The 21,745-nt window shown below is 47.3% G+C and overlaps 1 protein-coding gene across 1 annotated transcript; it reads left to right on the top strand.

The window, feature by feature from the left end:
* Window positions 1-1,085: 1,085 nt before the first annotated feature.
* On the top strand, window positions 1,086-21,514 carry LOC115504265 (zinc finger protein 709-like). The gene is made up of 4 exons (XM_032591266.1): window positions 1,086-1,219; window positions 17,657-17,783; window positions 18,006-18,063; window positions 19,001-21,514. The coding sequence occupies exons 1-4, from the start codon at window positions 1,217-1,219 to the stop codon at window positions 20,736-20,738; spliced, it is 1,926 nt and encodes a 641-aa protein (XP_032447157.1). The 5' UTR covers window positions 1,086-1,216; the 3' UTR covers window positions 20,739-21,514.
* The last annotated feature ends 231 nt before the right edge of the window (window positions 21,515-21,745 follow it).

Genomic DNA, 21,745 nt, shown 5'->3' with positions numbered 1-21,745 from the left:
TGTTGCGCTACATGCTAACTAAATTGGATGTAAAATTACAAAATAAATAAAAATAAAAAAGAATAAAGAAAAGAAATGGTAGTTTTGCATGCTGTATTGGAGAGGATGCCTGTCACAGAGTGATTGCATCATTGTCAGAATGATGGTTACTCTCTGGTATCCTAGATTCATCAATCAGTGGGATTGCTATTCTGACGAAACCCAGTTTTCTGATAAATATCATTATAGATGGATTATAGACGGATTAAATCATGTGATCACTAGAAAGGGACGGATCATGACGGCGGGGGGCGGGTGTGTCTGAATCACCAGTAAGAAAGAGTCCCTTCTTACGATTTCCATGCGATCCCAATTTTTCATGTCAGAAACATTTTCTAAATTTAACCATTCTAAACCCAGAAGCCAGTTTTCATCTGAAGTGATGGTTTGTTTTTGGTTCCAGTGACGTTTTTCTGAATCTGACCTAAGTTCTGGAAGGATGCCCGCCTAATGCATCCCCGCTATCTGCCTGTGCACCTTTTTGACAAAAGTACTGTGTCATACTTCCATTTTGCAACAGCCAAAGACCGAAATGTAGCTAGATTAATTATTGTGTCTGGAGAGGTGACTTTAAATAATTTTTTTTTAATTGTTCACTTATTTTTGAGAGAGAAGGAGCGAGCACGAGCAGCAGAGGGGCAGAGAGAGGGAGACGGAGAATCCAAAGCAGGTTCCACGCTGTCGGCGCAAAGTCCTAGGTGGGGTTGGAACCCACCAATCGTGAGATCACCACCGGAGCTGAAGTCGCGCGCTTAACCAACTGAGCCGCCCTGGCGCCCTTGGAGACGTGATTTTTTTTAAGTGTCTGTGTTTGCAAAGAAGTGTCAGAGTTCTGGGAGCGGACAGGCAGCACTACGCTTTCACGCACAAGTTCCTGGATAGGGCGCCTCCTGGCCGGTGTTAGGCTCCGACACCTAACCTCCGGCGCCCGCTGTCACTCAGGCGTGAGGGGGCGAGGCCTTGAGAACTGTCCAATCAGGGGCGGCGGCGGCGCGGTGGGTGGGGCGCCGCTCCGCAACCACCCCGGACGTCCCTGCGCTTTTCAGCCTCCCTGGGGATCGCGGGTCGCCTGGATTTAAAGGTGCCACGTTGCTCAAGCCGCCGTTATTTCGCGCTGTGAGCTACACCGTGGGCAGTGCTCTAAGGACGGCCGCCGGGGGACCCAGGAAACCTAGAAATGGTGAGCGTGCCTCCCGGGGTCCAGAGCCGGGCGCTGAGGGGCCGGTTGGAACCGGCCGGAACCGGCTGTGGCGGGACCCCCGCGGTCATCTCCCGAGTCTGCGGACCCGAGTTGGCCGGCGGCGCCTGGGTCCCCTTCGGCTTGGGTGCTGGGCCGGTAGCGGGGACCCTGGCGTCCGGGCTGCCCCGTCCTGTGCACGGCGACTTCGGCCCCGGAGACCCTGGGCAGCTTTGCACCCGCAGCCGCGTCTCCTCCGATTGTGTAGTGACCACGGGGAGGGTCGTCAGGGGGACAATCGTGACTCCTTCGCGTTTGTGCGTGGGAGGAGCTGTGACCTGTGGGGTCCCCAGTCCCTCCTTTTCCCCAGGGCGGGCTCATTTTCTCCTGAGCGTTCCAGATGTTTGGGAAGCACGGTCTGAAGTCTGTGACTCTGTCCCCGCTACACGCCCCCAGCCTAGCTCTCCCTGGGGCAGGCAGTGAATACCTACATTTCTAGTTCCTTCCCGCCTTCCCTAACGCCAGCTTCCCTTTGCCAATTCACAGCATCATTATCAATCATTGGTTCTATGGGTGCACTTCAAACACCCAGCATTTTAGCTCATTATTTAGCCACAGTCCGTGCATAGCTGTTTTTTAAAAGGCTAGTCTTCTGTGTGGATATTTGACTTGAGAGAAACGCCGAGAATAATCACCTGGAACTACTTTGTATGAAATCCTTGTGCCTCTCCCCCCCCCCCCCCAGGATCTTTCCTGGGCACAGACATCCTATGGGAAGTCCTTTGGGTGGCGGTTCCTCTTTGAAACTTTCCCGAGTGTTCTGTGCTGTGAGCACAGTTCCAGGTCAGCGCTGCCCCTCTCTGAGTAAGTTGCTTTTAGAAGATTTTTTTTCACTTTATTTTAGTCTTAGTTTTTCAGTGTCTGAAAATTCATGTAATCAGCAGAGCTTGAAACTCGGTGTGAAGTATTTCCAAAGAGGCGAGAAAGAGGTAATTTCAGAAAAATAGTCCAGTACTACAGTTGCACGGCTTAAAAATTGTTGTTTCCCTTTTTTTCCTCCCAGTGCAGCTAGTAAGAGTCTGAGGTTTGTTCTTTTATTTGGGGTGAGTTCAAATGGATTTCCAGGGCGTGGATACGCAGACCAGAACTGTGATTCTTTTCCTTTTTTAAATGTTTATTTGTTTTTTAGAGAGAGAGAGAGAGAGAATGAGCGTGAGTGGGGGAGGGGCAGAGAGAGAGGGAGCCACAAGAATCCAGAGCAGGCTCCAGGCTCTGAGTTGTTGGCACAGAGTCCGACACCGGGCTGGAACCCCCCAAATGCAGGATCATGACCTGAGTCGAAGCTGAATGCTTAACGGTCTGCGCCACCCAGGCGCCCCTGATTCTTAATCAAGTAGGATTAAGAGTGTATAAAGGCAATTACTTGCCGTGGAAATAATAATTAACACCTTTTCCCCCCTCCAGGAATGCAATAATTACTTGTGGGGGTTCTTGCTGACCTAGCAGAGTGCCTTCCAATTTTCTTCTCTCTTTTCCGCATAAACACTGGGTTTGAGTGATTTTTGCTGGCCTCTTCGAGCTGTGCTTTTGTGTGATTTAAAACGTCGGTGGTGTCAGGGCGCCTGGGTGGCTCAGTCTGTTGAGCATGCGACTTCGGCTCAGGTCATGATCTCCCAGTCCGGGAGTTAGAGCCCTGAGTCGGGCTCTGTGGGGACAGTTCAGAGCCCGGAGCCTGCTTCGGAGTCTGTGTCTCCCTCTCTCTCTTCCTCTCCCCCACTCACGCTCTGTCTGTCAAAAATTAATAAACATTAAAAAAATAAAATAAAATGTCAGTGGTGTCCAACCCAACTCCAAGGGGAAGCAGAAGCCTGAGGTCAGGGTCTCTAAGTTAAGACCCCCTTGTTAGATCCTTCCTTCCTTTCTTTCTTAATCTTTTTTTCTTTTTTTTTTTTTGTAAGTAAACTAACCAACGTGGGGCTCGAACTTATGACCCCAAGATCAAAGGTCACAGACTATCAACTGAGCCAGCCACGAGCACCTTAAGCTAAGACCCCCTTAGACCTGCAAAAGCAAGTACTTGAAAGCCCCCAGTTGTCCTTGGGGTCCCTCTCTCTGCAGGTGTCCTATTTGCTCACTGCCACTGTGGAAGGAGCCCTTTATTCTGAGAGAAGCTGCAGGCTGGTGGAAATCTGGGATGGCACTCGGGGTGGGTGGGGTGACGAGGCAGTCGAGGCCTTTCTGGAGTTGTAGCTCTCATTGCCTTGGGCCTGTTCGTAGGCCTGGTCTTGCGCGCCCGGTGGAGGTGCGCTCAGTATAAATCATGTCCGTCCGTCGAGAAGTCTGTGAAAGTCCAGTTCTGTGTCCTGGAACCGAGTCAGTGAATGGGGAGGTCATCTGGGTCAGAACCTTAAACTGAACCCTGCTGAGTGTCCTCACTCGGGAGCCTGGAACCCTGAGGCAGGGAGAGGTTCCCTTTGCCCCGGGGAGGGGAGGGGAGGGGAGGGTGTGCAGGGCTCCCGGAGCGCATTCCTGTGGCTGCTCGGGTGTCCCTCCCTTCCCTCCGCGGGGACTGACCCACTCCAGGGCTTCTGTCTCCACCGGGACAGTCTAGACCGGGGAACCTTCTGAAGGTGGCTTTCCTCGTGTCCTGTGGGACGCGGGCTGCTCGTCCGTGCTGAGTCCAGTTTCTTTCCTGGATTCCTTTATTGATGGAACAGCGCAGCCCTTGGGCCCCGGTTCCCCCCTGCACTTGGGCCCCTGAACTGTAAGCTGGTGGAGAGAGACGGTGTGAGGCAAGGTGGAAACTGCGGGAAATGCATGTAGGATTTGTGTTCGGTTTTACTCAAGACAACCTCACGGCATCACTTCCATTCATGGTGGAACTCACGTTGCTTTTCATACCTTCCCAGAATTGAAAAAAAAATTTTTTTAATGTTTATTTTTGAGAGAGAGAGAGTGAGACACACACACAGACTCTAAAGCAGGCTCCAGGCTCTGAGCTGTCAGCACAGAGTCCAAGGCGGGGCTTGAACTCCCAAACCTGGAGATCATGACCTGGGCCGAAGTCCCACTCTCAGTGGACTGAGCCACCCAGGTGCCCCCCTTCTCAGAATTTGTAAAGCCGGGCTGTGGAACAAGGCATGGAGTGGAAGTTTCTCGTCTAAGTCTCAGGCTGCGGGCCTCCAGGAGCAGCATAGTGGGTTATTGAAATAAGTTCGGATTAATTAAAGATGTTCTGTTTTCTAGCATCAGGGATGAATATGAACGCATCCGTGTTCATCATCTTTGGTTTTTTTTTTTTTTTTTTTGCCTTGGAGACTTTCCTTTCTGATTTTAGTTTTTTACGTGTTTATTTTGAGAGAGAGAGAGAGAGTGGTGAGAGCACAAGTGGGGGAGGAGCAGAGAGGAAGTGGGAGAGAGAGAATCCTAGGCAGGCTCTGCCCTGTCAGTGCAGACCCAGATGCTGGGCTTGAACTCATGAACCATGACATAATGACCCGAGTGGAAACCAAGATGCTTAGCTGACTGAGCTACGCAGGTGCCCCTAGACTTGTCTTTTTATTTTTTTTTATTTAAAAAAATTTTTTTTTCAACGTTTATTTATTTTTGGGACAGAGAGAGACAGAGCATGAACGGGCGAGGGGCAGAGAGAGAGGGAGACACAGAATTGGAAACAGGCTCCAGGCTCTGAGCCATTAGCCCAGAGCCCGACGCGGGGCTCGAACTCACGGACCGCGAGATCGTGACCTGGCTGAAGTCGGAGGCTTAACCGACTGCGCCACCCAGGCGCCCCTAGACTTGTCTTTTTAAAGAGCATTTGCATTGTACAGAAAACTTGATCGTAAAGTGCAGAGATTTCCCATATAACCCCTCTGTCTGGACACTGTCATATATTTATATATCATGATATATAAATATATACATATAGTTTTTAGCAGAGGTGGGTTTTTTTTTTTTTTTAAGGTTTGTTTCTTTTTTTTTAGGAATCTCTACACCCTACGAGGGGCTCGAACTCACGACCCTGAGATCAAGAGTTGCACACTTCTCCAGCTAAGCCAGCCGGGCGCCCCTGTCCCATATATATTTTTTTATCTCCTATTACTCTGGTGCATTTGTTATTTTGATGAGCCAACTTTGGAGTAGTTTACAGTAGGGTTGACTCTTACACAATGTCAGGTCTTCAGCTAATATGAAAACACATGTCTTCATCATTTCTGCGTCGTACAGAATATTGTCATTGTCCTGAACATCTCACGTGCTCGCGCCCCCCTTGTTCATTCCCTAGCAACCGAGGATCTTCTACTGTCTTTTACATTTATCTTTTCCAGAATGTCCTATGCTTGGAGCCAGACAGTGTTGTCATAGTGGCTTCTTTCACTTAGGAATAGGATTTTAAGTTTTCTCCATGTGGTTTTGGCTTGGGAATCTCCTTTGTTTTTTTGTAACTGAAGACTCTTTCATCCTGTGGATTTACCAGTGATTGTTTCTCCATTTGCCTGTATTTGGTGTGTTTGTTCAAGTAAACTAGTTGGGCTGGAACTCACAAGTTGATCTCAAGATCGAGTTAAGTGCTTTACCCACTGAGCCAGCCAGGCTCCCCATTCACCTACGTTTTGTGCTGGGTCTTAGTACCGGTTGTGGTTGGACTGGCTCTTGTGGATGACTGTAAGACTCCCTTTCAGCAGTAACCACCAGGAAACTTGGGGGGGGGGGAGGAAATTTATAACCAAAAGAGCTGGAAATTATACAGCGCACTGGGGGTCACACGTCCTCCTGTGTCACACACGTCCTCGGTAGAGAGAGACAACACCCAGGCTTGGGTTCTTATTTTATTGAGGTAAGGGTGGGGGTCTGTGATTTTACTGGCTCACACTCATTATGGGTGGATTTAAAACTTAAGAGCAGACGTTTAAATCACAAGAGACACAACAAATGGTCCCAGTGGTCAGTTAGAATCAACCAAGATCTCCAAAACAAAGGAGGTGGTTTGGCTCTTTATCTAGTCACGTGGCGGGCAATGTGTTTATTCTAGATACTGTCTTTGAAGCGAATGCCTCTTTGAAGTGAAAGCCTCAGCAAGCAAAGCTTAAGTCAGGCCCCATGCGTCGCAAAAAAGAAAAAAAAAACAACCCGAAACTGTCAGGGTTTACACTACAATCCACCCTTGTGATGCAGACGAACCAGAGTCCGATGGTGAGGACATCAACTGCCTGGTTAGTTAATCTGCTGAAAGTCCAGGAGTAGGGTTTGTCCAAGCCCAGAAAGTAGGTCGGATTATGGTAGCAAATCCTGTGATAGTTGAACGGGCAGTAGTCTGAAGTCCAGTCCATAACCGTTGTCCCAAATTTGAAGAGTCCCGCAATAAAACTAAATCCGTGAGGGGCGCCTGGGTGGCTCAGCGGGTTGTAAACATCCTACTTGGGCTCGGGTCCTGATCTCATGGTGCCGCTAGAATCTAATATTTATAAAGGTGTATGAAGGACTTAATTTTTCTCTGTATAGCCACCCCCATTTCTATCTAAGATAACCATAGTAAAACGAATTGGTTTGCAAATTGAGTCTAGTTTTAATAAATTTGGCCTGGTAATTTACATAAGTGCAGTAAGAATAGTGATTGACCACATAGTCTGCTTTGTTGGAACTTTTCATAAGGAATCTCAGGTTGGACTTTTTTTTTTTTTATGTTTCTATTTATTTTTGAGACAGAGACAGAGCATGAGCAGGGGAGGGGCAGAGAGAGGGGAAGACACAGAATCTGAAGCAGGCTCCAGGCTCTGAGCTATTGGCACAGAGCCCGACACGGGGCTTGAACTCACAGACTGTGAGATCATGACCTGAGCTGACGCCTAACCGACTGAGCCACTCAGGCGCCCCAGGTTGGACTTTTAAAAATTTCTTGTGGCTAGGAAGCCAAGCCAAGGACTTAACCATCAGACTTTGCCTGCAACACCTACTGGTTTGGGTTTAATTCCTCTGTTCTCGGGGTCCTCAAAATATCCTGAGGTTCCTGCACCTACAGAAAGTGACCTTCCCTAGTCACCTGGTAAGGCTGCTGGGAGCCCTATTAACTAGGTATCAGGCTTGATTTTTCCACGGGGCTTTATTGGCTCCGTAAAGTCAGCCTTAGTTCCTTAAAAAAGCTGTCTGTTCATATTTGAATCTACGTGTGTCTCTGTTAAACATAACATTTCAGTCAAAGCCTTGGTAATACAACTAATGTTTTCAATTGTGTCCCTTTGCAAGGAGACTAGATTCTTACTGATTTTATGTAACTGTATTATTATGCGACTGCGAATACTCATTAAAAGTTTCTGAATTCTGGAGAGATCAGGTAGGGAGGAAAAAGTGATAGTTTCACCTTTGTTCACAAAGGTATACTTTATCATAAATTGGTGTAAGTCATAGCTAGCTTAAGAGAAAGGGTTTTCTTAGATCTAGGAAGCAAAAGATTAAAGAGTCCGAAAATTTTAAGCAAAAAGTCATAAAAATTATCCTTATCAGTTCACTCAGTCCTGTGTAATTAATCCTTTCTCTTGATCTTTGGTTAGCAGTTTTATGGATGCGGTTTTTCCTGAGAGCACTGTAAATTCTTACCCAGTTCAGTGGAATGATCTGAAAGTTATCAGAAACCTGAATTCGAGAGGGCTTGTTATAGCCCTCTCCACGAATATCTCTGAGAATATCTCCACGAATATCTCTGAATATCACTCGCAAGAGCATCAGAGTAAAACACCTGTCTATTGAGTGACAAAGGACTTAAAAATGGCCATGGTTAAAGATCCGATGAGAGTTCATCGTGAGGCCGTTGCCAGGACAGTTTGTTTATTTCTGCGGCACATAACATTCCAAGATAATAACTAGAATTACAAGTGATAACGTTATACCAGGACATAGGGGAGTCTCGGGAATTTCGTGCGATTTCTAGAACGCTTCTTTTAATAACATTCACCCATAACTTATGACCTGAGAGTTTATCATCACTGATTCGACGGTGCCTCCCACGTAGTTTAACATACCCGATGAAAAGCCTAATTCGTGTAGCCTCTCTTTGTTCCTTCTGTCGGCCAGCTGTTGCGGGCAGTTTTAGTTACCTGCTGGGGTGTTTACATTTCAAAGGCATGGTAAGATTTACATCTTCAGGGGACTGAGAAAGGAAACACAAGCTTTTTCCTAGGAGTTTCTTGCCTTTTGGATGGTTTTGACCGTTCCAATCAAGATGTGGTAGTGCCATGCTGTGATTAGGGGGAGCGCCCTGCAAGGAATCCTTCTCTGGGCGTGGGTCAAATGGGGGCCTCTTCAAGGTAGGAAAAGAAGGGTTGGGGTCGAGGAATTAGTAAACCCATTGGACCTTCCCAGTTTCGCCTAGCAGGAGATGGGCTCATCTTAATGTTTTCCATTCCCCGGGAGCCTTAGCTGTGATCGCTGTGATGTCACGATGGGCATAGAGCCAGGCAGCAAATCTCCAAGTCTGGAAGGAGGTCCTAGTATAAGTTGGTAGCTCTGGGAGCCTTTGCCTTCCCAGTTCCCTCTTCCTCCTCGTTAGAGGCCCTGGTAATCCTCTCAGGGGATTCCACTGGTGGCAGGGGCTGTATTTCTTGGCTCTGCCCTGTTCAGGGGAAAGTTGAGGGAGCTTAGGGTCTGTGGTATCTGGGCAGAAACAAGCATAGAGGCCTGGATGGATCTTTAAGAAACTTAATGGATTGTAGGGTCTTGAGAGATACCAGCCGGTTGATGTATTTGGCAGCTGTGAGTAACAATTCAGAGCCTGTTCCAAACCATCAAAAACCCGCAATTAGCCAATTGATTCCCCTCTCTCCTTCCTGCATAAAATCTTCAAGGAAGGTTTGATTTTTTAGTTAAGGTATACTTTGTGTGTGTGTGTGTGTGTGTGTGTGTGTGTGTGTGTGTGTGTGTTTAATTAAAAAAACTTTTATTTATTTATTTATTTTTATTAAAAAAATTTTTTTTTCAACGTTTATTTATTTTTGGGACAGAGAGAGACAGAGCATGAACGGGGGAGGGGCAGAGAGAGAGGGAGACACAGAATCGGAAACAGGCTCCAGGCTCTGAGCCATCAGCCCAGAGCCTGACGCGGGGCTCGAACTCCCGGACCGCGAGATCGTGACCTGGCTGAAGTCGGACGCTTAACCGACTGCGCCACCCAGGCGCCCCATATTTATTTTTGACAGAGACACGTGCGCGCGCGCGCGCACACACACACACACACACACACACACACACACACACACAATCTGAGTGGGAGAGGGGCAAGGAGAGTGGGAGACACAGAATCGGAAGCCGGCTCCAGGCTCTGAGCTGTCAGCACAGAGCCCGACTCGGGGCCTGAAGTCATGAACCGTGAGATCATGGCCTGAGCTGAAGTCAGACGCTTAACCGACTGAACCACCCAGGTGTCCCTGTTACCAGACACTTTTGGATGATGGCACCATGAGCCCTTATAGTTAGCAGTTTTCCTTTCCAGGGAGTCCCAAGAGACTTCTGGCTTGAGGTCTGCCTCCACTAGTGTGATATGCACAGGGTCTTTGAGAAAACCCCTTAGGCGAACCCTCTAGAGCCAGAGACCTCTTGGCATGCTGGCATGATAGCTTTGAGGAACACCCAGGACGTGCCTTGGGCTTTTGCATTTATCAAGGAGCAGGTGTTTGTCCTCTGGGATCTTGGGTGCTTACACCGGATGTTGGTGACATTTATTTATTGAAAAAAAAATTTTTTTTTTAAATTTTTTTTTCAACGTTTTTATTTATTTTTGGGACAGAGAGAGACAGAGCATGAATGGGGGAGGGGCAGAGAGCGAGGGAGACACAGAATCGGAAACAGGCTCCAGGCTCCGAGCCATCAGCCCAGAGCCTGACGCGGGGCTCTAACTCACAGACTGCGAGATCGTGACCTGGCTGAAGTCGGACGCTTAACCGACTGTGCCACCCAGGCGCCCCTGAAAAAAATTTTTAACATTTATTTTTTGAGAGAGAGACAGAGCGTGAGCAGGGGAGGGGCAGAGAGAGAGGGAGACACAGAATCCCAAGCCGGCTCCAGGCTCTGAGTGGTCAGCACAGAGCCCGATGCGGGGCTCGAACTCTCGCACCGTGAGATCATGACCTGAGCCGAAGTGGGACGCTTAATTGACCGAGCCACCCAGGCACCCCGGATGTTGATGACATTTATATCTGTCCTTTCATTTTTTTTTTTTTAAGCACCATCATGCCCGGAATCGGACCCATATCCCATCGAGTCAGGTGTGAAGAGTGACACAGAGGCCATTGGCCTTTGTTACATTTTTTTTCCTCTAGTGGTGCCATTGGTTTCTGGTTGCAAGGCTGCTTCACTCTTCTGGGTTCGGGCTTATAGTCCGGACATGAGTCACTGACTCTGTGGTCACAGGCGGAGTTCTCCCAGACTGCTCAAATGTGGGACTGTTTTCCTCATGCCTTTAGCCTAGAGCCTGTCCTTGGGATATGACAGTAGCCTTGTGATCGCAATTTCACCCTCCTTAGCTCTCCTTGCCTTGAGGTATGGAGGACGCTTATGCATGTTAATAGTCAATTAAGGCCTTTTGTTGGTGAATTTAAATTAATTTTTTTTATTAAGTTTATTTATTTTGAGAGAAACAGAGCTTGAGCGGGAGAGGGGCAGAGAGGGAGACAGAATTCCAAGCAGGCTCCGCACTGTCAGCACAGAGCCCGACTCGGGGCTCGAACCCACGGACCGTGAGATCATGTGCCAGCCGGGCACCCCTCTTTGGTGAGTTTAAAACACAAGAGCGGGCATTTCAAGTGGAGGAGGAGAAAAAACAAGCGGCCCAGGTAGTTATTGAAATCAATCAAGATGTTTAACAAAAAAGATGGCTCAGTGAGGGACCGGGGCCTTATTCTTCCTGCAGGCTGGCTGTGTGTTTATTTGAAATGGCCATCTTTGAAGTGAATGCCTTAGCAATCAAAGCTTAATTCAGGCCCTTGCATTACAACAAACCAACCAACCAAAAAACAATTGTCAGGGTTTACACCTAGAGGCTGGTGATAACTTTTATTTGCAATTTTCCAAAGACCCAGCATTTTCAAATTGCTTTTGTTCCTTGACCTGCGTGTTCAGATCTATTTCCCATTTTTAATTGGGTTGTTCGTCTTCTACGGGTTTTAAGAGTTCTTTGGATATTTTAGATACCAGTCCTTTATCAGGTAAGTGATTTATAAAGATTTTCTGCCAGTCTGTGGCTTGTGTTTTCATCTCCTTAATTAACACTGTCTTTCTCTGGGCAGGAGTTCTTCATCTTGATGAAAACATATTTATTTTTTCTTTCTTGGATCTTGCTTTCGTCATTGCGTCCCCAAAGCAATCACCAAACCCAGGGCCGCCTAGATTTTTCTCATGTGTTCTCTTTTAGGAGTTTTGTAGTTCAACATTTTACACTAAATCTATGATCCTTCACCCCCACCCCCACCCACCTTCCTGCCAGCCCCCGACTCACACGTATTAGACTCCTTGGTCCCTGTTTCAAGACTGGTCGGGTGGGTGGTCGACATCACCACTGACCCTGTGTGCTCGCTTTGCTGCGCTTTGGTCACAGCGTCGTGGTGCTTGGACCCCCCGCCCCCCTCACCAAGTCCCTGGGATAGTCCAAGCCCATGCGCCCTGTCACACTCCGTAGCAGGGCTACGATCCATTGTTTAATTTTTGTGAGAGGTGTAAAATCTGTGTACGGATTCTTTGTGTGTATGTTTATGGATGTCTAGTTCTTTCTGCATTATTTACTCTAAAGGCTACATTTTCTATTGAATTGCCTTTAGTCCTTTCTCAAAGATGAGTTCTGTATTCTTGTGTGGATCTTTTTTTTTTTTTTTTCAACGTTTATTTATTTTTGGGACAGAGAGAGACAGAGCATGAATGGTGGAGGGGCAGAGAGAGAGGGAGACACAGAATCGGAAACAGGCTCCAGGCTCTGAGCCATCAGCCCAGAGCCTGACGCGGGGCTCGAACTCACGGACCGTGAGATCGTGACCTGGCTGAAGTCGGACGCTTAACCAACTGCGCCACCCAGGCGCCCCCTTGTGTGGATCTTTAGAAAGTGAAGGGTGCCTGGTTGGCTCAGTCGATTCAGTGTCTGACTCTTGATTTCAGCTCAGGTCATGATCTCACCGCTCGTGGGTTCAAGCCCTGCATCGGGCTCCTTGCTGACAGTGCGGAGCCTGCTTACGATCCTCTCTCTCTGCCCCTCCCGTGTGCTTGCGCGCGCGCTCTCTCTCTCTCTCTCTCTCTCTCTCTCAAAATAAGTAAATAAACTTAAAAAAAAAAGTAGTAATTGACTTTTGTAAATTAACATTTTGTCCTTCAGCTTTCCTTACTCTCTTGGTATAGTTGACCTTTTAACACAGGTTTGAACTCTGTGGGTACGCGGGTGTAAAAAAATTTTTAAGGAGATGATAGCAAAAGCCACAAGGTATTTTTTATTTAAAAATTTTTTTTTAGGGGCGCCTGGGTGGCACAGTCGGTTAAGCGTCTGACTTCAGCCAGGTCACGATCTCGCGGTCCGTGAGTTCGAGCCCCGCGTCAGGCTCTGGGCTGATGGCTCAGAGCCTGGAGCCTGTTTCCGATTCTGTGTCTCCCTCTCTCTCTGCCCCTCCCCCGTTCATGCTCTGTCTCTCTCTGTCCCAAAAATAAATAAACGTTGAAAAAAAAAATTTAAAAATAAAAAAAAAAAAAATTTTTTTTTAATGTTTGTTTATTTTTGAGAGAGACAGGATGTGAGCTGGGGCGGGGCAGAGAGAAAGAGGGAGACACAGAATCCAAAGGAGGCTCCTGGCCCCCAAGCTGTCAGCACAGAGCCTGATACGGGGTTCGAACTCCTGGACCATGACATCATGACCTGAGCCGAAGTCAGACGCTTAACGGACTGAGCCACCCAGGCGCCCCGACAAGGCATTTATTTACAGCTACCCCCGCCCCCACCCCCCGGCCGGCCTTCCCTGGACTGAATCAAAAGTGACGGGCCCAGAGGTGGTGCTTGCTGCCTCCTGAGTACCCGTGGAGGTGCTGGCACGGGGCAGGGCTGCAGGTCGCCCGTGTACTGACGGGGTGGTCAGGTGGCGCGTCTCGTGCTGGTCTTCAGGAGGCCGGGCTGAAGTGGGGAAACTCATCAGCGATGCACAAGGAGGCCACACCCACTGAGTCCTATGCAAGCAGGTTGGCCTCTGGCGCTGCATTTGGGACAGCTTCGGTCGTCGGGTCCCTCCCAGGCCAGCGGGGACGGCACCCCAGTCCTCCTGGGGGTGGGAGCGCTTAGGTGTGGCCACAGCTGCTGAAGGGCGTGGGCCTGGGGTGCAGCTCCCAGCGGGCGAGGCAGCTCCACCAGCCTCCAGGCTGCCGTCACCACCCTGAGGCCTGGCCGAGCTGAAGCTACCAGGCGATGGACCGTGGCCATCCTGGGGCCAGGCCCGCAGCCATTACCCACCGCGCCCAGGGCCTGATCTGGCCTGGCTGGGCCTACCTGTGGGTAGATTTTTTTCAATCAACGTTTCCTTATAATTTCATTAATGTTTCTTTAGCTTACTTTACTGGAAGAATCTAGGGCACGTAACATACAAAATACGTGTTAATCGGCTTTTATGTTGTCCTTAAGGATCCCGGTCAACAGTAGGCTGTCCATAGTTATAGGCGGCCAAAAGATGTACCCAGATATTTGACTGCCCAAGGGTTTGGTGCCCCTAACTCCCAAGTTGTTCAAGGGTCAGCTGGAGTTGGAAGGGATTTTCTTGTCATTTGGGACTATGCGATTTGCTCCACAGACAGTCTTGTCTTTTGCCGCAAAGACCATTTTATTTCTAGCTTCCCAACCTGCATACTGTTTGTTTTTTTTTTTTCCTTTTTGGGTCTTAACTGCATTAGTTAAGAATTCTAGTACAAGGTTGACCAGGACTGGGGAGAGGGGACATCCTGGCTTTCTTCCTGATGTTACCAGAAAGCATTTAGTTCTTTCAGGGTAGTGCACGTATATTAAATAAAAGCCCAGTTGATGTGTAGAGAGGTAGGTGTGGGCACAGGGGAAGGAAGCATCCTCCTCTCCAATGATTTAGTCTCCGTCTTTAGGGAGCTTATTATCTATGTACTTGGGTTTGACCTACTGTGCTACAGTGGGAAAGGTATGTCTCTTAGTTCCTAGCAAAAACCTCTTGAAGTCCTTGGAATTACCTAAGTGATAAGGGGGTGATCATGTCTTTTTTTGTTTTTAATTTAAAAAAAAAATTTTTTTTTAACATTTATTTATTTTTGAGACAGAGAGAGACAGAGCATGAACGGGGGAGGGGCAGAGAGAGAGAGGGAGACACAGAATCGGAAACAGGCTCCAGGCTCTGAGCGGTCAGCACAGAGCCTGATGCGGGGCTTGAACTCACAGACCGCGAGATCATGACCTGAGCTGAAGTCGGACACTTTACCGACTGAGCCACCCAGGCGCCCCGATCGTGTCTTTTAAAAACATTTTTTTTTAGTGTTTATTTTTGAAAGAGAAGAGTGCGAGTGGGGGAGGAGCAGAGAGAGAGAGGGAGACTGAGGATCTGCAGTGGGCTCGGTGCTGACAGCAGAGAGCCCCCTGCGGGCCTCGAACTCATGAACTGTGATATCATGACCGGAGCTGAAGTCAGATGCTCAACAGACTGAGCCACTCAGGCGCCGCCCCTTTATACATATATATACATATATATATATATATACACACACACACACACACACACACATATATATATAATATACATGTTATGTATACATATGTATACATATACATATGTATATGTATACATATACATATATACATATATATGTATATATACATATATTATATATTATATGTATAATATACATATATTATGCATATATTATATATATATTACATATATATATAATGTGTATATATATATATAATGTAAATATAAATATATACTGCTACTACATAGCAGGGTGAGGGTTGAACACACCATAAACACCAAGCCTTGATTAAGGGCTTGGGACTTTGAGCCCCAGCTCCCAGCATCTGGAGAGAGAAGACAGGCTATTGGAGAGTGAGTTAATCACCAGTGGCCAGAGATTTCATAAATTGTGTCCATTAAATGAAATCTCCACGAAAACCCTTGAAGACCCAATTCGGGGGGTGTCCAGGTGGGTGAACACCTACATCCAGGTGCTAGAAGGTTGGCGTGTCCGGAGAGGAGGGGGCAGCTCTGCAAAACCCACTCCCCTTAGGCGTATGACCACCTGACTTGGCATCACTACCTCTTGTCTGTGTCATGTAAGTTACCGTACATGATGGCACATGGAGGGGATCCAAATGTGTGGGCGGCCGAGCAGAAGTGTCACAGGCAGCGTCTGAAGTAGGGGCAGTGTGTGGGACTGAACTGTTCACCTATGGAGTCTGATGTGGACTCTGGGTGTTAGTGTTGTAAGTGAATTGAACTGTTAGACACCCGTTTGGTGACATAGAATTGGAGAAGTGGTGTTGGGACAGACATCACATATTTGGTGTCACGAGGGGGAAAAAAACCTCATCATCCTCAGAAGAAGCACTCCACCTTCTGGAGGTGATAAGGCTAGAAGGCACTTAAGTTGGCTGTTTCCCTCTTCCCAGGTCGAATAGGCCTTGGGACAGTCCTGGTCACTTATACTCTTGTGAAATAGATTGTCTTGAGGATGGGCCTTGTTGAGAAGCATAGAATATTATGGACCTTTTTCCCTTTTTTTTTTTTTTTTAAAGTAGGCTTTACGCCCACTTGGGGCTTAAACTCACCACCCTGAGATCAAGACCTTAGCTGAGATCAAGAGTCAGACAGTTAACTGTCTGAGCCACCCAGGTGCCCCTGGACATATCTTTAAATGACTACTTTTTATCTCTGTAATTTGAGAGAGAGGAAAACACAGAATCCGAAGCAGGCTCCAGACTCCGGGCTCTGAGCTGTCAGCACAGAGCCCGACACGGGGCTCAAACTCACAAACCAGGAGATCATGACCTGAGCTGAAGTCAGGTGCTTAACTGACTGAGCCACACAGGCACCACTCTAAGGCTTTCTAAGCAGTCTCCGGCTTCCTAATGTTCATTCTCTTCTGCACACTAGATAATACGACTTTTTATGAACGTGCTCTGCAGTTCCATGGTGGAAAGAATAATTATGACTGACCAGTTCATTACTGGTCATGAGGCACCTCATTACTCCCTGAGAAATGTTCCTCATTTGCTGTCACTCTACTGAATCCGGCCATTCTAGCATTAGAATTGCTGGGTGGGACGTTTTCGCTGTTCCCTAGACATGGACATCATTGAATTACTGATCTCTTTCACGGACCAGCATTTAGGGGAATTAATCCGTTGAGGGATTCCTGTGCTTGGATAGACTGTTGTCCTGCCTTCCCAACAGAGGAACTCGGAAATGAGAGAAGTTGGGAGGAAAGCCTCTCAAATGGCTGGTTGGGTATCCGTTGCACCAGGAATCAGAAAAAGGGGATTTGATGAGATTTTTGGACTCTGTTTCATATCCCGTACACATACATCTTCAGTACTGGTGTGGAATTCAGCGAAGTCCCTTGCAAACTCCAGGCCTTAACATGTTCCTCAAGGTCACAAGGCCCTGGTCAGTTATGATTCTGTCAGAAAATCTCTTCTGGTCTGTGTGCCTTTGTGTTCTAAAAATTAATGGGAGGCAACTCTGAGACTCGTTAGTATATGGATTTTGGGGATGTCTAAGTTGTCACGTCTTTTCCTCCCGTCTGAGTTGAGTCCTCTGAATATCATCCTGGTCCGTGAAATGAGGCAGAGCACGGAAGGCAAAACTGATTTCCGTGATAAATATTATACAAATGAGAATTGTACTCTTCTATGAGAGTATTGTTGTTCATCTAGCTGGATATGACTGCAATGGCCTGCAGGACGTTAGGACATTATGGCCAGCTGGATCTTTCGATAGTTTGGATCCTCCTGGCTCCTCATGTTTGGGGATGGGAATAGGAGAAAAAGCTTCCATTTTTTTTTTCCTGTTTTTGTTCATAAAACATCGTGCACTTATGACCCCAGGCTTCATGGAGTAGTACCTGATGTGGTTATTTAAGGAGATGAAAGTTTTTCTCACAAAGAATTGATGGTCTTAAGATGGAAATATTTCTTCCGATTCTGTAGCGTTTCTCCAAGGTGTTCTGTTCCCTGACAGTAGAGAGCAATGAAGATTTGAAGTGATCACCGTAAAAATGTAGCAGTAAATTCCGTGTGTTCGTGATGCTGTTAAATTCATGAGGACGTGAGTGTGGCCAGAGAGGAGGAGTCTGAGAACCAAGTCGTAGAATAAATGTTGAGAAGTCAGGGTCGTATGTGAATTTCTTACGAATTGAGTATAGATCGCCAGTTCTGCCCGTCTTACCCATCCCCCTGTACACATGTATGGGATGTTTTAGGACTCAGTGGCCTTTGAGGATGTGACTGTGAACTTCACCCTGGAGGAGTGGGCTCTTCTGAATCCTTCCCAGAAGAAACTCTACAGAGATGTGATGCAGGAAACCTTCAGGAACCTGGCCTCAGTAGGTAGGGATGACGATATTCTTACTTGCTTGGTCAATATTCTTATTCACTTAATCAACTAGGGAGCCAGTGTTGCTTGTTTATCGGTGCTGTTTCGAGAGGTTAAGTGTGGAAAGCAAATACGTTGGTAAATGAAGCAGCCATGGTGACGGTTCATCAGGGACGTAGAAACTAAAATAATTTTAGTATTTTTTTATAATTGATTTTTCCTGGTCTGCGTTGTAGGAGACAAATGGGAAGATCGTAACAGTAAAAGTCTGTATGAACATGAGACAAATCGAAGGTGAGTCCCACTCATATAAGAGCAGTGTCCCTGGGGGTGCCTGGCCAACTCAGTTAGTAGAGAGCATGCAACTCTTCTATGTTATTTTTTTTTAACATTTTCTTTAACGTTTTATTTATTTTTGAGACAGAGAGAGACAGAGCATGAACGGGGGAGGGGCAGAGAGAGAGGGAGACACAGAATCAGAAGCAGGCTCCAGGCTCCGAGCCATCAGCCCAGAGCCCGACGCGGGGCTCGAACTCACGGACCGCGAGATCGTGACCTGAGCTGAAGTCGGACGCCTAACCGACTGAGCCACTCAGGCGCCCCTCTTTTATGTTATTTTGAAAAAAAACTGTTTAATGTTTATTTTTGAGAGAGAGAGAGAGAGAGAGAGAGGTGCGGGGAGGGGCAGAGAAAAAGAGGGAGACACAGAATCCGGAGCAAGCTGCAGGCTCATGAACTGGGAAACCTTGACCTGAGCCGAAGTCAGACGCCCAACTGACTGAGCCACCCAGGTGCCCACCCCCCACCTTTTTAATGTTTACTTAGAAGTAAATAAATAAATTAAAAGAGTGTCCCATGAGAGCATCTTTGTCATGAAATTAAAACAAGCAAATAAAACAAATCAGACCAGTTTTCAAGTCTGTTCGTTTTTTGGATATTTTCGTCAAGAATTTTTGCTGTAATGTGACCTGGATGTTCAACGTGTGAAAAATAGTACACGTGGAAAAATGTCTTCAGAAACCCCGTTGATGACCATCCCTTTTGATAAGAGCTGCGATCGAGTCCTCTCGCAGAATGCCTAGCACCCGTTCACTTCCAGACGACCAGCACGAAACACATACACGGTGTTTTTGGGAAAATGGCGGAAAAAAAAAAAGTCTCATTGCAATAATACAGTGAATACGAAATTCCTAATAAACCGTTAATAACCTGCTTCTCCTTTCTCCGGCAGGCGCGTGGTAGAGAGTCCCTGTCAAAGTAAGGAAGGTAGTCAGCGCGGAGACCCCCGCCGCCAGAATCCAAGTCCTAAGCAGATAAAGAAGATTTCTACCGGAATCAAACTCCGTAAATGCAGTTTCTGTGGACAGGTGTTCAGGCATCATTCATCCTTCAGCAGGCACATGCTCTCCCACACTGGCCACAAACTGTACGAGTACCAGGAATACGAAGAGAAGCCTTATAAGTGTAAGGAGTGTGGGAAGGCCTTCAAACATCGCCAGTCCATCCGCGTACACGTCAGGACTCACACCGGCGAGAAACCTTACAAGTGCCAGCACTGTGGGAAAGCCTTCAAGCACTGCCAGTCCATTCGCAAGCACGAAAGGATCCACACCGGCGAAAAGCCCTACGCGTGCAAACAGTGCGGAGAAACGTTCCGGTATCGCCACAACTTCCAGAAACACGAGCGGACGCACACCGGAGAGCAGCCCTACAGGTGTAAGCACTGTGGGAAAGCCCTCAGTTGTCTCAGCTACTGCCGGGTTCACGAGCGAACTCACACCGGCGAGAAACCGTACGAGTGTAAGCAATGTGGGAAAGCCTTCAGTTACGCCAGTTACATCCGAATACACGAGAGAACTCACACTGGAGAGAAGCCCTATGAGTGCAAGAAGTGTGGGAAAGCCTTTAGTTGCCCAAATTACTTTCGAAAACATGAGAAAACGCACACCGGGGAGAAACCCTACGAGTGTAAGCAGTGCGGTAAAGGCTTCAGCTGCCCTAGATCCTTCCGCAGTCACGAAAAGAGACACCGGGGCGAGAAGCCGTACAAATGTAAGGTGTGTGGTAAAACCTACAGCTGCCCCGTATACTTTCGAAACCATGAAAGGAGACACAGCGGGGAGAAGTCCTATGAATGCAAAATCTGTGGGAAGTCCTTCAGTTGTCCCAAGTATTTTCGAAAACACGAGAGAAGTCACACGGGCGAGGAACCCTGTGAATGTAACGACTGTGAGAACGTTCCCGTGAGTCCTCTCGCGATATTTCAAAGACACGTGATGAAGGCCACCGGAGATGGACCTTACAAGTGTAAGGAGTGCGGGAAGGTCTTCGACTGCCCCAATTACTTTCGATGTCACGAGAAGATCCACAGTGGAGAAAAGCCATACGGATGTAAGGAATGTGGCAAAGCCTTCAGTTCCTCCATGTCCCTTCAAAACCACGAAAGAAGTCATAGTAGGAAAAAACCTCATGAATGTAAGGAATGCGGCAAAGCCTTCAGTTTTCCCTGTTCCCTCCAGAAACACGAAAGAAGTCACACCGGGGAGAAACCCTATGAATGTAAACAGTGTGGGAAAGCCTTCACTTACCTCAGTTCTATGCAAAAACACGAAAGAACTCACAGTGGAGAGAAACCGTATGAATGTAAGCAGTGTGGGAAAGCCTTCATTTATCTCAGTTCTATGCAAAAGCACGAAAGGACCCATAGTGGAGAGAAGCCGTATGAATGTAAGCAGTGTGGGAAAGCCTTCATCACTCTCTCAAACGTTCAAAGGCACATGATAAAGCACACCGGAGATGGACCTTGTAAATGTAAGGAGTGTGGGAAGGCCTTCGATTGTCCTAGTTCGTTGCGAACACACGAACGGACTCACACCGGGGAGAAACCCTATCAGTGTAAACATTGTGGTAAAGCCTTTACTCGTTCCAGTTCTCTACGAAACCACGAGAGAACTCATAGCGGAGCGTAGCCGTATGAGTGTAAGGAATGTGGGAAAGACTTCGGTTCCAGTTCTTTCTGAATACACGAGATCACCCACACTGGAGAGAAACGCTCTGTGCACAAACAATACGGTCCAGTCCTACTCGCTGTTACCTTCATATACACGGAACTCCTACTAGAGAGAAACCGAACGGAAGGAAAGTGGCGAAAGCCTTCCTTTATCACAGTCTTTCGAGGACGCATGGGTGCACGCGGGGGAGAAATTATATGAATGTAAGGGACGTGGGAAGGCCATCCGTGCATGTCCGTGAGAAGCCACAGAAGAATCCACACTGGAGAGGGTAGTCTTGAATGTAAACATTGTAGGAAAATTCACTTGCCCCACCTCCTTACAAAGCCACAAGAGAATGTATAATGGATAGATACTTTATAAAGGAACACCTTCTGATTTTAACAAATGTTTTCAAAGTCCTTTGAAAACTGCACTGGAAGGAAGTCCTATTTTTGTAAGTAATATGGGTAAGCCTGGTGCAAATTAATTAGTGTATAACACTCCCCCAAATTCACAACACGAAAGAAACGTTATTAACAGTATACATAATACTGTCTTCATCAGTGGCTTTTTTTTCTCCAGTTTTATTGGTAAAAATTAACATATTACTGCATAAGTTTAAGGCATGTAGCCTGATGGTGTGATTTACATATTTTGTGGAAAAGGTACAATGGCTCGTTTTTGTTTTGTTTAACGTTTATTTATTTTTGAGAGAGAGAGACAGAGAGAGAGAGAGAGGGAGCTACAGAATCCGAAGCAGGCTCCAGGCTCCGAGCTGTCAGCACAGAGCCTGATGCGGGGCTCGAACTCACAAACTGAGATCATGACCTGAGCCAAAGTCGGACGCCCAACCAACTGAGCCACCCAGGGGGCCCCCCTTTTGTTTTTTATTTTTAAGTTTATTTATTTTGCGTGAGAGTGGGTGAGGGGAAGGGAGAGAGAAAATCTCAAGCAAGCTCTGCACTGACAGTGGGCTCGAACTC

The sequence above is a fragment of the Lynx canadensis genome, chromosome A2 (genome assembly GCF_007474595.2).
Source record: "Lynx canadensis isolate LIC74 chromosome A2, mLynCan4.pri.v2, whole genome shotgun sequence".
NCBI lineage: Eukaryota > Metazoa > Chordata > Mammalia > Carnivora > Felidae > Lynx > Lynx canadensis.
This window is presented reverse-complemented; position numbering and strand designations above follow the sequence as displayed.

Excerpts from the sequence above, each read along its gene's own strand:
- LOC115504265 (XM_032591266.1), top strand. Across the intron at positions 17,784-18,005 it reads CAGGAACCTGGCCTCAGTAG|GAGACAAATGGGAAGATCGT; the intron begins GTAGGGATGACG and ends TCTGCGTTGTAG. Across the intron at positions 18,064-19,000 it reads GAACATGAGACAAATCGAAG|GCGCGTGGTAGAGAGTCCCT; the intron begins GTGAGTCCCACT and ends TTTCTCCGGCAG.